This window comes from Agelaius phoeniceus, chromosome 15 (assembly GCF_051311805.1).
Source record: "Agelaius phoeniceus isolate bAgePho1 chromosome 15, bAgePho1.hap1, whole genome shotgun sequence".
Lineage (NCBI taxonomy): Eukaryota > Metazoa > Chordata > Aves > Passeriformes > Icteridae > Agelaius > Agelaius phoeniceus.
Genome location: NC_135279.1, coordinates 6,979,851 through 6,996,869, shown reverse-complemented (window position 1 = coordinate 6,996,869; position 17,019 = coordinate 6,979,851). Strand labels below are relative to the sequence as shown.

Here is a 17,019-nt window from a genome sequence, read left to right as displayed (position 1 = left end):
AAAGGAATTACAGTCCTTTTTGAAAACAAAGAATCACAACACAGCACGTGTGCCACCAACCTTTTTGCCCTCTGTTACGATAAAAGCTGTTTAATGCACGATTCCCCCTTGTTCTGAACATTTCCACTCATAAACATGGAAGGAGGAAAGCACCAGCAGACTGTGATAGGAAGTTTCTCAAGCCTTGAAAGAGAAAAATCCCATCCTTCTCCCATGAAATCACATTCAAGAATCTCAGATATGATACATCTGTTGGAAAATACCATTTTCTAAATGGCTACAATTCCACCAAATCCCCTCAAACAGCCAAAAATAACTCTGAAAGTAGACACTATGGCCAACATAAATTTACCTAAAATATATGGGATTATTAAAAACAGTAATCCCACAGATTATGTACTGTTTCCTTCAGTACAATCATGATCAAAACTAAAATATGAAGTGAAAACAAAAGTGGCCACAGTTGGGTTATTACAGTGAAAAAAACATAAAAGCAACAAGGAGCATCTTGAATGAGGAAGAAGCATTCTCCAAATTCATGCAGGCACCTTGAAATTTGTATGCTTGAAAATTTTTAGCTTAAAAAGCAACAGAGAAAGCAGTGAGAGATAACAGAAACTGCATTGGTGGGAAAAGTAGTACAAAATTTTCTACCACAGTAGAGATCAAAGTCTCTCTCAGCTGTGGACAGAGCTATGAAATGTTACTAGATAAAGGAAAAGAATTAGGAAACAAGATATTAAGAGATTAAAGATTTCCAGATATAGACCAACAAACACCACTCAAATGCTTACAGCATGTTATTCCTGACGAGGTGTCTTCAGTATATCCTGATGAAAATTTAACAGCTGACAACATTAGCTCAGTACTATTTAAGTAATACAAAAACATTGAGGAAAATCTGGTTGGTTTAGATAAATCTGAACTGTCTGCAAGTCACTTGAGATTTAACAAAAAGTCACAACCCACTTTGCATTAGCATTCTATTACACCACACAAATGTTAAGTAATCTTTTCACTTTTAACTAAATAAAATTCAGAAACAATAGTGAAAAATGTGGGGTGTTCTGCTTGTCTTTTCAACAGACTGAAAATACTCCAAAAAGCGTGGAAGTCTTAAAATCACAGTCACCCTTCTAGAATGGTGAGATGGTTACAAGGAAACATCTCTTGCACAGCCCAGGTGTCAGGGATATCAGTGGGCACTGAAGGGGACACACATGAACAGGGTCAGCCAGAATCACCTCTGCCACTCCCCACTACCCTGCCCTCGATATCTGCTATCCAAAGTTCAACTGGAATCAACAACACACGGGTTGCAAGCGTTACCTGGATGGTCACAGAATTGTTTGGGTTGGAAAAGCCCTCTATGATCATCGAGTCCAACCAGTAATCTGGCACGGTTGTGTTCACCACTAAACCATGTTCCTGAGCACCACATCTACAAGACTTTGAAATCCCTCCAGGTATGGTGACTCCACCACTGCCCTGGGCAGCCTGGTTCACCACTTGACAATTCTTTTAGCGATGAAATTTTTCCTAATATTGAATCTAACTCCCTCCAGGCACAGCTTGAGGCAGTTTCCTCCCACTGTGCCACTTGCTACCTGGGAGAAGAGGCTGAACACCACCTGGCTCTGCCCTCCTGTCAGGGAGCTTTAGACAGCAAGAAGATCCTCCCTCAGCCTCTCCTCATCAGACCTGTGCTTCAGCCCCTTCCCCAGCTCCTTTGTCTTTCTCTGGACATATTCCACTATCTCAATCTTCTTCTTGTACTGAGAGGCCCAAAACTGATGTTACTTGCAAGAATGAAAAGCAACTGCACATTAAGTTATTCTAAAACAAATCACTTGCACAAATATATGGTCAGAAGCCACTCATGGAATTTCAGAAGATATAAGCATACAGAAAGCCATTTAAGTAAGTTTCCCTATAGGTGTGCTACTGTTCTGGCTTATTTGAAATAGAAACTATTTACCCTGCCTGTCTCTGTGTTTATCTATGCATCATGTGTTGGCAAAATCCCCAATTTTCTGGTTTAGAAGTGGCAGCCTGCTGGGTTAAAGAGCTATGTACAATGTTGTTGTAAATATCTCCCTTCCTACCATAAGTCCCAACACCACAGAAGGGCCTCTTTACAGAAGAATCAGCTGTGATTTAAGTACCTACCATTAGGCTCATGTTTGTTTTTGCTTTAGGAGAGCTTCAGTTTTCCTTTTGCAGAATACACAGGGCTGCTCAATTTGTATAACTGTTTTTCTTTGAGCATTTTTATAATTCAAGACCCCTTCCTTTTCCAGTTGCTCAACCATGTTTTAGCCTTCTCCCTATAGGAAGGGGAGCCATTTTGTGGAGCAAAAATGAAACAAAACGAGCAGCTCCCAGCAGCTTTGTCACAAGTGCACACCTGTCTGAATGCAGACTGTCCCCTAGTTCTGAACTGTGCCTGGGTTTGCTCTTTCTCACACTGTGTTCCTGCTGCTCTTGCACTGCTTTGAACACAACTGTGACACCCCCCCTTCAGCCAAGGTTGCTGCACTGGCTGTTATCAGACTTTGTCCCCTTTTCACAGAAATATCCCACTCTCTGTGCATTAGCCATTTGATTCTATGCAGGGCTTTTTTATCTTTTTTTTTTTTCCTCTAAAGGTCAGATATCTTGCTATTGATTTCATCTTAGCTAATACTGTACTCTGTAAATCCAGCACCAGTTGCCAGAGCTGGTCTGTCTCAGCTACACATACAGAAATCATTTTAAAGTCTGACCTTCAATCACTGTAATACAATAGCTGGAGAGACACCACCAGTATTTTGAGGGACAGCAGATCAAGAGGCTTGTTGGTAAAGAAACCACAAAGGAACACAGGAAGGTGCAGTGCCATGCAGGCTGCACCCCAAAGCATTCCCTCCCTACAGCTCTGCTGCCCAGGTAGGTGCTATGCAGAACACCCGACTGGTAAAACAAGACAGCTTTGTGCAACACATTAATTATAATCCTGTGATAAAATTTCCAGAAAAGGAATTCACCTGGGAAATTCACAAAGGCAACTCAGCAGTGCTGACGGATTATTTCAAGGAATGGTACCAGTTATTTTCTATCCCATTAGGGCTTAATACATGCAATGGACATATTTTCTTTCTGTTACTACTGTTGTTATTATCAATATAGCCCTTATTCATGCCAGTCATAATTTCTACTTTATAAGGTGGTGCCAATGAATCAATGAGTTATGTACAGCAACATTTTCTTTTCAACAGCTCTTTCAGGTAATTGCTTTGACTAAAGCTGGCTTTAGCATGAAAAGAAACTCTGAACAAGAGGTAATCTGGTTTCAGGGAGGAAGTTAAACAAAAGAAAATCACTGAAGCTTAGAAGACTCCTATAATAGTTCAGATTTAATCTTGTTAGCTCAGTAAGTATTCCACAATTATGGCTATATAGTCCAATATATAACCTCCACTTTTGCTATCAATTAATGACTGCTAATTAAGCTGAATACAAAGATCAATCATGAAGGACAAAAGCATGGCACAGGATCCTTCTTCCCCTACTCTACTGATATATTTGCTTGCTGCATTTTCATAAGCTGTACTGGTTTGGATTCTGGGCCAGAATTTCTGTCTGAATGCTGCCTAAAGCTCCACAGTTACCAGGAAACTGGCATTTCAAACCTTCTGTAGCTAAAACTTGTTCACACAACATGTTTATGAAGTGCCAGATGCTACAGAATGCTGTAGTTATAGCACTATGCACAAGATATACCTCCTTCCTAACACTGAGCCAATATTGTTTCTTCCACACTTTCACCTTTTTCTAACATATGTTTTTCCTCACATTCTCAGTCTCCTTGCCAAGCCCTGACCCTTATATCCCTTTGGGAGAGCTCTCCTTTCTGTGAGCCCTTTCTCCAAAGCAGCTTTTGTACAACCACCACCTCCCTACAAGCCCTTTAGACTCCATCCCTTTCCAGCCCTCCTCACCCACTCATTCCTGACCTACTGGCTCAGTAAATTTTAACATTTCAAGTTTGATTCTGCTGCAATTTCCCTTCCTATCAGCTCCATTGCCAGTCCTGTCATCCTGCCTGCTTCCCAAGCCAAGGTGCACAAAACCTTACCTCCCAGCAAGTCCTGCAAGGGGACTCTTCAGAGCACACAAGACTGAATTTCCAGTCCTCACACTGGAATCCAAAAGCAATAACTCAGATTCAAAAGCCACAAAGAGTCCTGTTCCCCATGGAGAATGTTTTTGAGGGAATTAAGCCACAAAGCACTGCAGTTTCTACCAAGAACCATTAAGGTGAGTACTCAGTGGCTTCTAGCTTGGTTTGCCATGGCAAGGAGAATATGCCTGACAGCTGAAGGTCTGCACTACAACTGGTGTCAGGCACCCAGTAGCAAAGAAGAGTAAAAGCACAGGTCACTGAAGTGGCACAGGGCTGAACACTTGCACAGTGCATGTACAGACATCCAGGAGCACCCAGGCAGCTGCTGTGAGAGGACTGGGCTGAAATGACCTGGAAGTGTTCAAGGCCAGCATGGACAAGGCTTCAACCAACCTGGTCTAGGAGGGTATCCCTTCCCAAGGCAAGGGACTTGAAACTAGACAATCTTTAAGGTCCTTTCCAACCCAAACCACTCTATGATTCTCTGAAAATGTCTGGTTGCACAAAGTCACAAATAACGGACTAAGGGACTGAGGAAGTATTCTGGAACCTCACTGAAGGAATACTATGAACCTGAACTGAACTATAGAAAATCTGCATCAGGCTGTGAAGACTCATTTCACTTTTATCCTTCCATGCACAACAAGAGGAGCTTTTTTTTTCTTCTTTTGGAATCTGCAAGCATTCATGTGCAGAAGTGGTTTTAAATGCTCTTCTAATAAGAAATTAAGTCATGACAAGAGATAAACAAGTTAGAGGAGGTAAGAAAAGCAACTCAAAGCAGAAGAACGGAAGAGAGATTAATAAAGAAACTACGCTGCTATCGTGCATTCAATGTGCTTGGAAAAATAAGCCCACACAGCTGCTGAATGTACACCCAGCAGCCAACTGTGACCAAGAGCTCGCTGGAGCTGCACTTTCACAAGTCACATTCACAGGCGGTCATGCCAGTTATTGCCACCCCACTCCCTGGGGAACACTGCCTTTGAAAGCCCCTATCAATTTCATACAAGCTCTATAAAAAGAACACAGAAAGAGTTTTAATACATGTGTTAACATGACAAGGTTGAATTCCATTAAAGAAATCCTGCTAAAGAAACAGTAGAAGTGATTGACTATCATGCTGCACTGAAATTTAAAGGATGGGTGACCACATGGAGCTGGCATCTTCAAAAAGCAGTACATAAAACATTAGGCATATTCAAGAATAGAAGTCAAAAACATCACAGAACACTTAAAATTACAATTTTTGTGTGGTCAGCAGCAGATCATTGGCCCTGACTCTTGAATTAGTAAACTCATTTATTTCCCTGCAGGCAATGAGTAAGGGATGTGATAAGATGCCCCATTCCTGGAAGTGTTCAAGGCCAGGCTGAACAGGGCTTTGGGCAGCCTGGTCTAGTGGAAAGCATCTCTGCCCATGGCACGGGGGTTGGAACTTTGTGATCTTCAAAGTCCCTTCCAAACCAAACCATTCTGTGATTCTATGATTCTTCACAGAGCATGCAAAAATCTGAAATTAAGGACACTTCAGCTCTAAAACAGTCCATGCCATCAAGGTGCTAACAGATCACCACATTTGTGAAAATTTCAAAGATAGCCCATAAATGGGTGAATGCTTGACATCACAGCAGTTTCAAATTCAAGGTATCTTCAAAAAAAGTTGCTAACAATTGTAGAGTCATTTTCTTCTGAGGATACGTGAAAACTGGGGTACAGCATTTACTGCTCTAAGAGCAGTGGCTGGCAGCTACTCATGTTTAGAGCTATTAGAAAAAAAATTTGCAAACGAGTTCACCAGCAATATTAACAGGCTGATTAAAAAAACATGAAAGCAATTACTTTCAGTAAGACTGCATCATCTTTTATCAAATCTGAATATAAAAAAGCAGATGTTCAAGAACAGCTTAACTAAAAGCATAAAATATTCCAATCTTCTTACTAAATGAAATATTTTCAAACCACAGGCACATCACCAAAATTCAAATAAAATGTAAATATATAACAGTCTACACATAACAATTCAGAGTATCTAAGAATAAGGAAAACAACTGCTGTTGTGCTTGCTTCAAGTTGTCTGTTGTGAAAGAGAAGGGCAAAACTGAATTTCCCCCAAAACTGATAACAAAGTTTTAACCACTGCACTATGTCAAACCATGTCAGGTCTGACATTTTCACACTTCCTGCTGTGCTTTCTCAAGAAAGTTATTCATCATAGTACTTAGCAGTAGGTATAAAAATACTGTTTATAAACTGCTCATAATTTTATTTAGCTCTTCTCATTATCAGCTGCCTGTGAAAATGCTGTCAAAGCCTCCCTCAGTGTTTAAATTGCACCTTAGTGGAAACATATCAAAAGAAAGCAGAAAAAGTTACAGAGGCAGATTAAAAGAAATTAATATCAAAAGTTTTTCCTGACAAATAACGCAGGTCAAAAAAAATAAAGTACTTTGATACCTTGCATGTATTAAAAGGCAGTATTTTAAAACCCGTTAAAATACTACTTGCAGTTAACAGTGCTTACATGCCTAAAACTTTCAGGACAGATTCCTGATTTCAAGGGGGCTGTGTGGGGATGTGAAGAATATCATGAAGTAGAAGAATGACTGCAACATATTTAATGTTAGCTGATGGACAGGATTTGAAGTACAAAGAAAAAACATTTTAGAGCAGACTTCCTTAACAACTTCTGCTTCCTCACCCTTCCACCCCAAAATCTACCCCATTAATATATTCTAGTTATATTTTGCAGAGTTTCATTGAGACTATCAAGCACCTGCTGATGCACAGCCTGATCCATCCGGATCAGAAGCTGACAGAGGCTGCCTAGCAGAATGCATTTGTTCTGAAGAAGTATCAAAGTATTTTCCTGATCTTAAGATTTGGCAAATTCTCTAAAGTTTCTAAAAACACAGTAGTTTTGTGCTATCAATTCTTCTAAAACACTCTTAGTATTCAGCACTTAAGACTCTACTTTGAACTGACTACAACATTTCACTGAACACATTATTCAGATGTTTACTGTCCAGGAGGCAGGTTGGGACCACTGTATTCCATCAAGTGGTCCATTTCTTAAAGATGGCAATTCAGATAATGTCAAGAATGATTTTCAAAATAAGATACTATTAAACTACATTGCTATTACTGAAGATACTTGTTTCACTTCAGGCAAAAATCATGACAATACTCTCAGCTGTTCAAATTAGTGTCCTCTATAAACCGCAGCATTTATCAAAAGAAGAACTGACGGACAATGGCTTTGTTTAATTAAAAGAAAACCGATTTGGACACTCTAGCCAGTGTTCAGTACTGCAAGCAACCGCATTTTGGGCTGGCTATGTAAGAGCAACAGCTATGATATCTTCAGTCCGTCCAAGTCTTGAGGGGCAGCTTAAACAGTGTTTTAGGAATTGCACTCTGAAAACCTGTGACTTCATGCAGTTGCAAAGCTATCCAGATGCAGAGATGGCTATGCAGCTGTTCTGAGATTCAAGGCAATGCTGTAACCAAATACTGTCAACTATCGCTACCCCCGCTGTAATTAGTTAAGGAATAACACCTTTACCGCTCAATACACCCAATCTACTGGGATTCATGCTGGAAAGCACATTTTGCTTTGCTGAGCCGATATTCAAGCCAACACACTCAAATCAAGGATTTATTTTATTTCCCTCTGGGCAAGCTCTTCCTCCTCGTTTGTCAGAGCTCTCTAGGAAAGCCTGCCCAGCCCAGGCAAGGACCAACCACCCGGCAGCGAGCGAGGGAAGCGTTACCTCCGTTGATAGGGACGGGAGTCACCAGCAGCCCCTTGACCTCCACCTTCGGGGAGTCCTGCCCGTAACGGCCACGGTCGATCCGCAGCAGCGTGGGGCCGCCGCGCTCGGGGCTCAGCACGGTCACGTTGATGAGCGCGGTGTAGTACGCCTGGCTGGCGTTGTCGGCGCCGGCCGGCCGGACCCGGCCGTGCCACAGCAGCAGCGGCAGCAGCAGCAGCACGGAGGAGCCGCCGTTCCAGTGCTGGCGAGCCCACCGCCAGCTCATCTTCGACCCCAGGCGAGCCGACGGCCGTCACCGGTTGCCTCCGCCGCTCCCCCCCGGCAGCGTCGAGCCCCGCACGCCCGGGTGTGTCCTATCCCATCTGACAGCCCGGGAGCGGAGAGAGACCAAAAGCAGGCGGAGCGGGGAGGAGAGCTCGGGCTCATGCCATGGGAGGAGCCAGGGGAGTCATGGCAGGTCCCAGCCGAGTCCGATCCGCCGCCGCGGCTCCCAGGGGAGGCTGCTCGGGGGAAGCCGAGCTCGGCCGGACCCTCAGAGCGCCGCGCTCATACCGCCCGCCCGCGGCCGCGGGGGAGCTCCGGCCGGGCGAGGGGAGGGGAGGGGAGGAGGCGGGGGCGGTGCCGCGGCCCCCTCCCCGCGCAGCCCCTCGCCAGCCCAGGGGAGGCTGCCGGCAGAAGCCGCCGCTGCCGCCTCAGTCGCGCTCGCGAACAGCCGCGGGGCTCGCCTCGGACTCGGCCCGCCGCGCCGCCTCGGTTCGCCTCGGGGCTCGTCGCCGCCTTAGTGCGGCAAGCAGCGCAGCTCAGTGCCCAGCCCGGCGTCTGCAGCCGGCAGCCGTCGCTTCATGCCCGGTTCGCCCCGAGGGCGGCGGGGGCCCCGCACCGTCCCGCGGCTCCGGCACCGGCTCCGCGCCCGCGCCTCGACTGCAGCTCCGCGCTCTGCGCAGGCGCCGCACGCCCCGCCCCGCGCCACGAGGGCGAGAGGCGGAGCTTGGGACTGGACCACGCCCTCGGCAGGCGGGGCCCGCATGGAGGGTGGGGCCATTTTGTATTATGTCATTGTGGGCGTGGCCAGGCGCGGTGGGAGCTGGCGCGGGGGTGGTTGCGGTGACACTGGGCTGCGGCGACACCGGGCTCAGCGACACCGGGCTCCGGCGACACGGGGCCGCAGTGACACCGGGCTGCAGCCACCCGCGGCTCCCGAGGAGTTCGATCATAGCGTCCAGAAGCACCGGCTGGAAAAGACCACATCGAGTCCAACCTGTGACCAAACACCACCATGTCAACTAGGCCATGGCACCGAGTGCCACATACAGTCTGTCCTTAAACATCTATGGGGACGGCGACTCCAAAACCTCCTTGGGCAGTCCGTTCCAATATCTAATCACCCTTCTGTGAAGAAAGTCTTCCCAATGTCCAACCTAAACCTTCCCTGGGGCAGCTTAAGATGTTGGGACACATAGCTCCCATGGCTACTCGGCATCTTCTCAGAAAAATATTTCCAGTTCAGGAGTGCTGATCGCCAAAAAGATAAAGAGTTTTAAAGCATGTCAGAAATAGGGGGTGAAAGAGCTGTGTGTGTGAAAACCAGGTGGGATGTGTTCAGTCTGTCCAGGTAGAACTGAATGGGCTTTTGGGGCAGGAACAGCACAGACTCTGTGTCAGTTCATTCCTACCCTATTTGGCGTTACTCACGTCTGATGTACTAAAATGGGAAATTGTACAAACACTCAAATATTGTTAATAAATATTAATCCCCAGAAATACTGTAAAACAGGGATTGATGAATGATCAACTAACATAGTTTTAAGTTCTTAAATCTCTTGGGAGATGTAACAAAATAGTGTAATGGCCTTGGATTTTGAAAGACAAACTAACTTAAAATTAGCTACAGCAAAGAGAACAATTACTGCAGGACTGCAAGTTATTTTCTAAGTTCTTAAAAAATAGCTGTGGAGCTGTTCTTTTGAGATATGGTCTCCTTGGTGACTTCCCCAGCTGCATGGGAAGGCCCTCAGATAAGTTTGGTGTTTAACCTATGCATCTTATTAACTTGTTTTCTTCTGGGAGCTTTTGTATTTTATTAATTTGTGATGCACCTGGTCACACAGACACATAACACTGTTGAAGCACAGTCTGTTTATTTCATTGAGATACAAGTAATTTTATCCTGCTCTTGGAGAAATCTGGTTTTTTTCTGAGGAAAGCAGCATGCTTTCGAACCTGCATCTCGGAGCAGAAGGGATGTACAGGCTCTGCTAAAGGCATGTGTGGCTCTGTAAAATCCTCTGAGAAGCTGTTTCTGCAAGGCTCTGTAGAAATGTCAATACAAGCCAGGAAATGATTCTGAAGCAGCAACTGAATGTTCCGCTTACATTTTTTTAAAATTTAATTTTGCCATTCTTGGTACATGCTGGGTGAGGAACCACATGCTATTGACTGTCTCCTCATTTCACCCAAACTTTCACCCCAGCCAGAGGGCTGGCACACTGCAGTGTGCAGAACATGTTTTGGAGCTGGTCTTGTTTTGATTTCTCAGCACTAAGAGCTCTGCATCATTCTGATGCAAACTCATGTGCTTTATTGCCGAAATGTCCTCAGAAGGGGCCAAGAAGTCCCAGGAGCCTGAGGAGCTTTTGCTATCACTGTGCTGACCTTCAGAGAAGGATCTCAAAGCTCTTTTGAAAAGCATTGAGGAAGTATTCATTGGCCAAGTCAGAAGCAAAACAAGGAGCCCAGCCAGAACATCCCCAGTTCTTTGCTAACCACATGAAATGGCTGGTTTTTATTTTGCCCTGTCCGCTTTCCTGTGGGCTGTGCTTCTGATAGAGAGAGGTGCTCCAATGCCTGTGTGAAGGCTGCTTCCTTGGTTCCATCCCCATCCCCATCCCCATCCCCATCCCATCCCCGTCCCTGCCCACACACGGTTGGGAAGCTGTTCCTCGCCTGCCTCCCAGCCTGTCCTATGGATGGGCTGGAAAGAAGGTGACGAGCAGCCAAGGGGGACCACTCATGGCCCCAGAAGAGGAGCAGCCAAGCACTGCTCCAGGATGCACCAAAATAGGATATTTCATCAGTAGAACAGCTTCAATCTCTTTATGTCCCAGATGGGCAGGCCCCTGGATGGGGAAAGGAAAATTAAAAGGTCCTTTTGGATACTTTCACCCCATGGTGGAGCTGGATGAAGGGGTGATGATGGAGAGGAGTGGAGATGTCCCCCTTCTGTCCCCTCAGCTGTGTCTCTGCCACTGAGGGCTCCTCAGGGGACATCATTTCAGTCAGACAAATGGCGCCGATGCCTTCACAGCTCCACCAGGGGTAACGCGGGAGCTGTGCCTGAGCATTCCTTGAACTCCCGGAGATTTGTTTTTAGGGGAACGCTCTTGAATCCACTCGTGTCCCATTTCACAGCGAATCCCTCGTTCAGCCGCGGCGCCGCCCTCGGCTCGGCTGTGACACAGCCACAGCCGCGCCGCCATCTTCCCGCGGGGCCCGCGGCCGCCGGGGCAGGGCGCCACCTGCGGGCCGCCGGCCGCACCGCCAGGGGCTCCCGCGGGCCGGGGGTCGGTGCCGTGAGGGGAAGGGGACTGGGAGGGCATTTGGTGCCATCATGACAGGGGGGTCCGGTCCGGGGGGTCGGTGCCTTAAGGAGAACCGACCGAGGCGGTGTTGGGTGCCCTGAGAAGGAGAGGGGTCCTGGGGAGGGGGTGTTGATGCGCTGAGGAGTCTGCGGGGTTTTGGTACCATGAGGAGAAGGAGAGGGCTCGGGGGGTGTTGGTGCCTTGAGAAAAGGCGTCCGGGAAGGGTTCGATTCCCTGAGGAGAAGGGGGGTCAGGGGGTCTCTGGTTCCCCTGGTGTGGTGAATGAGGGCAGGAAGGCTGGAGACCCCCAGGGCCAAGGTGACAGGAAAGGGTCGTGGATCCTTTGGGCACAGGGCTGGGTGCTGTGTTTCCTTCTGCCAGCGAGCTTCACCAAAGAGAATCTGACTTCACCATGAGAAAAGACAGACTTTCATCCCGGATGGAAACACCACAAGATCCAGTCGTTTCTGAGAGGATGCGGGGAAATGCAAACGGACACAAAAGTAAAAATAATAAATGTGCCGATGGCTTGGGCCAGAGCTGGGCTGCCCCAGGGGCAGAGGTGGCCCCAGGAAGCAGAGAGCAGCTGCCAGTTATGACTTTATTCATTTTCACATTTAGATATTACAACAAAACTCTTAATGACAAAGGATAACAAGTACTATAGGAGAAGAGGAAAGGAAGCAGTGTTCTAACTGGTTTGATATATAACCGTGAACTTCCAGAGACAGGACTCAACGTGAGTTACAATCACTCACATAACGCTCACTGGTAGGAAAACTCACGTGCAAATACCCACACACTCACCCATAGCACACACACACACACAGACCATGCTTTGTACTCACACATAACCCCTGTTTTAGCCTACTTGCTTCAAAGGCAGCCCACTGAAACATTGAATGCTGCTAGAGCAACAACAGGTACCAGGTTAAAATATTGCAATATAAATGTAGTGTTACTTGATACACAGGTTTTTCTTCAGAGACACACATGTATTTGCAAGTAGGGGACCCCACACTTTGTTTTCAGGAGGGAGAAATGTCCTCTCAACACCAACACTTTGTAAAGAAAAGTGAGACTGAGCACAGAGTGGAAGCAACCATTTTAAAGGAAGGTGATGATGATAAATAGCTTAGCTTCAATGTTGAGTTCCAGTAAGAAGCCCAAACAAAATGAAACAGAGAGTGCATTTTGAATAGAGCAGGCACAAATATCAAAACCTGGGTTTTAAACATTGAAATACTCCCTTGCTGCTGTGGAAAGAGAAACAACACTTCTTTCTCACATCTTAAAACCAAAACAGACCAGCTTCACTTCATGCTTATCTGGAGACTGTAAAAATAAAAAGCCAGAAATAATTCAAGAGAATGGGAAGGGTTATCAGGTTTGCACATCTAATTTTAGTATACCTTTAGAGAGCAAAAGTACAATTGTCTCAACAGCTCTTCAATATCCCACACTTCAGTTGTTCTTCATCAGCAGGAGTGTCTGAAGAGGAGCCAGATTTTGCTCCTATCAGGCTGCATTGTTCATGCAAGTCTGTTGACACAGACACAATAGGATCTGATTCCACCCCCCATCTAGGTGATGCAAGAGAGAGAAAATAAACTTCTGTGGAGTTGAATGTTCAAAAATCAGATGACACAGAAGTGCTTTCTCCAGGGTGATGCAGGGGATCATTAGCAATGGTTTTAACAACATAACCCTTCTCCACAAGGATACTTGTGAGCAATTTACAGCTAAACCTAGAGAAAAAGTGCAGCTGTATTGGCTGGATGTCCATGCTGATGACCAGCCTGGGCACTGAGATGCCTCTGTCCCCTTTCTGCTGAGGAATCCTGCCATGCCCAGCAAATGTCATGCTTTGCTGGCACATACCTATCCCTTACATATGGACAGGGACTAACAGCCACTTTGAAATTCTGTTTTTTAACTATTATATTGTTCTTAGGCTCTCTCTCAGATGGGGCTGTTTCCAGGCAGAGAACTCTTCATGGAGTACTGGAAACGAGAGAGTCTGGGTCCTGTGGATGCACATCACCCAGTGAGCAGCCTGAATTTAGCTCAGCTGGTCATCTTCTACCCCTGTCAATGCCAGTCAGGAGCAGCACGAGTCACAGGCAGCCTTCCTTCTGCCAAGGGAACCACCAGTTCAAAAAGCAGGGCAAGATGAGGGCAGGAGAATTTGATCTGGCCTACACCCTGTTGGCTGTCCTACTTCCTTGTCCTGGCTCTCCAGCAGCTCCTGCCAGAGGATTCTTACTGAGACGTAACAATTACTTAAAGATGCTTAAATTCCTGGCAGCTTCAGGGGACACCAGTAGAAGTCAGGGAATTCATTGTAATATGCAGTTTCCAATTCCACATCCTGAGCCAGTTTGGCTCAAGCTGGTCTGGTTTCGTGTCTCTTTTTTGCCATGGAAATTGCAGCCATGTCATCCTTCTGACACAAAAAGGGAGTGGAACACTGAACAAGCTGCACAGGCTTAGAGAACCTGAATGACAGGCATGCTTTTCCCATGTGCTAAATAAATCTCCCCATTACACTTGTGTGGAGAGCTATAATTAAGACTTGGCAACATCATCCATAAGGACTCACAGGCTTACGTCGGGAAACGCGTAAAACCCTCTGCTGGGAAAGAGATGCAGTTTGGGAAAGCTGTACATCTGACAGGAAACACAGTTTTACAAGTCCAAACCCTTGGCTCTGTGACAGAGGTGTGGCCCACAAGCAGTAATTCCCTGGTGCTGAGATGCCCTGGTGCACAGAGCTCTGCCAGCCATGGGCATATGGGAGAAGAGATGATGACAAGCTGTTCAAATGAGCCTTTTCACCCAGACTCCTGAGGCGGTGATGTTACCCTGCTCTGTGGCTGAGCTCTTGGATTGGGAGCAGGATGGAAAGAAGTAGGTGGGAAGTGGTGAGGCAGCAGTACAGAAATCTACAGAGAGGGGCTGTGGAGGTTCCCCAGAGCTCTGAATTCACATGGTATCTCTTAGAAATAGAAGACCAAAGTAAGGAGATGTTTCCTCAGCAAATAACTGTTTCTTAATCCTCCGGAGTCAGGTATGCTCAGCTGGAAGCTCTGCAAAACAAACTGGAGAGGAGCCTGCTGGGCAGAGAGTGCTTCCTTTGAGTCAGGGAACTTGAGAGACAGGAAAAGTCATGGTGCAAACTGTCCATCCAGGAGAATCAGGGCTTGAACCCTGGCAAGGTGCTGGGCTCCATGTGTTCAGTGATGTCAACACATAAGGGGATACAGCCCAGAGCACCTTATTGCTGGAGCACTGTTCCTTCCATTGTTTCCAAAATGCTTTGCAGCAGCTTGAAAATAAACATTTCACTCCCTGCCCTTTTGATCTTTTTCTTCCCAGCAAACTCTATGTTTAGAAGCCAGCTCAAATTAACCTAGCTTTGCTTTAATTTCTCACTCGAGCAACAAATGATCTCAGAACCATTCTGGGAGAAGGGGAAGGCAAGAGCAGCAGACCTGTGAGTAACCTGCTCCCAGCAGAGATCATAAAAGAACCTGTTTTGCACACAGCCTGCAAAAAAATTGCTGTTTATCTCACCTGGAGCACTCTAGCCATCTGCTGATGACCTACTCAGCGCTAGCTGTGTTGAGATGGCTAAAATAATCCTAGTGATAAGGCAGATTGGCAGGTTTCCCCCCAGCAGATATGAGAGGGGTGTGGGTGTTGCTTGCAGAGGAGATGGAGAGGCTGACACCTACTCAGGATGAGCAGCATGCATGAACATTTACAAAGATCCCTCGGGATCTCTCTGTACATCTCTTTAAATTGTCCTGCTCTTGCTCTAATACCACTAGGGATTTCTTCCCTTTGATTCTGCTCCACAGCTCAGCAGCTGACATCATGATGAGGGGAGGAGGAAGCAATCCAAGGAAAAACATTCAGGCTGCACACCAGGAAGAAACTTGAGACTAAGACAGATCTATTTATATCTGACCTGAAATGGGCTTTCTGAATGGGAAGCTGATCTGAGCGGAGACTGGATGTTAGGCAGAAGGTGCCATAGTGCTAACACAGGCACCCACTCTCGGGCAGAATGCATCTGTCTGAGGTGCAGCAATAAAAGAAATATGAGGAATCAGTGATGTGCTCTCTCCAGTTGTGGCACAGGGAAGCTGCAGCTGGAGGTGCTGCACGGTTCACGCTGCGGTTCCAAGGACATCGGTGTTCCCCGTCCGTTTGGGGTAGGTTCCCGGTTGGGTTTGGGCATAGGTTGAAGGAGAAGCTCTGAGTGACCCTGATGACATGCCTGGAGAGCCTTGCAGTTGCCTCCAGGGCCTGGTGCCATTAGTACTGCTCAGAGAAGAAGGAAGCGTGGAGAGTGGGGGGACTGGCCCCCTCTCCAGGCGGGGTGCAGCTGCCATCCTCAGAGTGTTCCGACAGCTCCCCGTATTCACTGTTGTAAAAAGTCTGGCCTCCGACTTGGGACCCGTACGACGGCCGACATCTGCCCCGCAGGTCCGACTGCTCCCCTGCCAGCTCCATGGTCCGACTGGGCCCTTTACTGCTGTGAGGGAGAGAGACACAGAATTAACCTTGGCACTCCCAGAAAGCCTCTGTCCTGCTTAGAGAAATCCCTGCTTCAGAAAATCTCATCTTCTAATGCATGCAGCAGAGACAGGTCAGGAATGGACTTGCACCTCCATTTCAAAGCACAAAACCAGGCCTTGCTCCAAATCTAAGCACAGCCTGTTTGTTTTGTGACAAATCTACACATATCCTGGAACATTTACTTCAGCTGTCCTAGATACCTTTGTGATACCTTCTAGATACAGGGAAGGGTTGGGATCCCAATGAGTAGTGAGAGACTAGAGACATTATATTATATTAATTGCTTCTAGACCTGGCAGGAATAACAGAAATTGGTACAAACCAACTGCCAGGATGGGGAAAGGAAACAAAGGAAGATGACGAAGATGTAGGCAGAAGTCTTATGTCCCATCTCAGTGCCTGACAATACCAGGTGACTGTCAAGAAATCACAAGAGCAGGGGCAGGGACACACTCAAGAAGAAGTTTAAGGGTAGTGTTTTCCAGAAGATAGGACACCAGGTTAAGGAGACAACAGGAACATGCCTTAGGGAAAAGAGGACAAGGACAAGAAGCAGGAGATGGTTTGATACAAGAGCAGACAGGCCACAGGGCTATGGCTAAGAGAAAAGACAATGACCAGTCCAATCTGATGTTGGGAGGCAGAGGAGGTGAGGAAGAGGCTTGGGACTGGCCTTGTCTACATATGAGGTGACATGGCTTGCTCAACACACTGTCACAGAGACAAGGTCTCAGCCTGCTCTGGCAGAGATGAGCTGTAGAGGTTCTCACCCAGTTTCAAAGCCTGGGTCAAGGACATAACCATCCATAACCTCCTCAGCTCTGAGAGTGCCAGCTCAACCTGCCAGATTCCATGTCAGCATGTGGGAATTCCTAAGGCCTGCCACATCCTCGTACCACCACATCATGGCCCT

General features: G+C 46.7%; 2 protein-coding genes across 10 annotated transcripts in view; both read right to left on the bottom strand.

Annotated features, from left to right (window-relative positions):
• The window catches only part of RNF130 (ring finger protein 130), a 55,722-nt gene extending 46,802 nt beyond the window's left edge, over positions 1-8,920 (bottom strand). For 5 of the 6 annotated variants that reach the window (XM_077186590.1, XM_054642637.2, XM_054642636.2 and 2 more), the window contains exon 1: positions 7,939-8,346. In XM_077186590.1, the coding sequence (XP_077042705.1) occupies positions 7,939-8,206 (268 nt within the window). In that variant the 5' untranslated portion in view covers positions 8,207-8,346. Of the gene's footprint in view, positions 1-7,938 lie in introns of all 6 variants that reach the window. The other variant, XM_077186593.1, reaches the window with a different exon arrangement.
• Positions 8,921-12,106: 3,186 nt separating this feature from the next.
• Positions 12,107-17,019, bottom strand: part of FLT4 (fms related receptor tyrosine kinase 4) — a 57,689-nt gene continuing 52,776 nt past the window's right edge. For 2 of the 4 annotated variants that reach the window (XM_077186448.1, XM_054642923.2), the window contains exon 30: positions 12,107-16,062. In XM_077186448.1, coding sequence (XP_077042563.1) covers positions 15,843-16,062 — 220 coding nt within the window. In that variant the 3' untranslated portion in view covers positions 12,107-15,842. The remainder of the gene's footprint in view (positions 16,063-17,019) is intronic. The other 2 variants (XM_077186447.1, XM_077186449.1) reach the window with 2 other exon arrangements.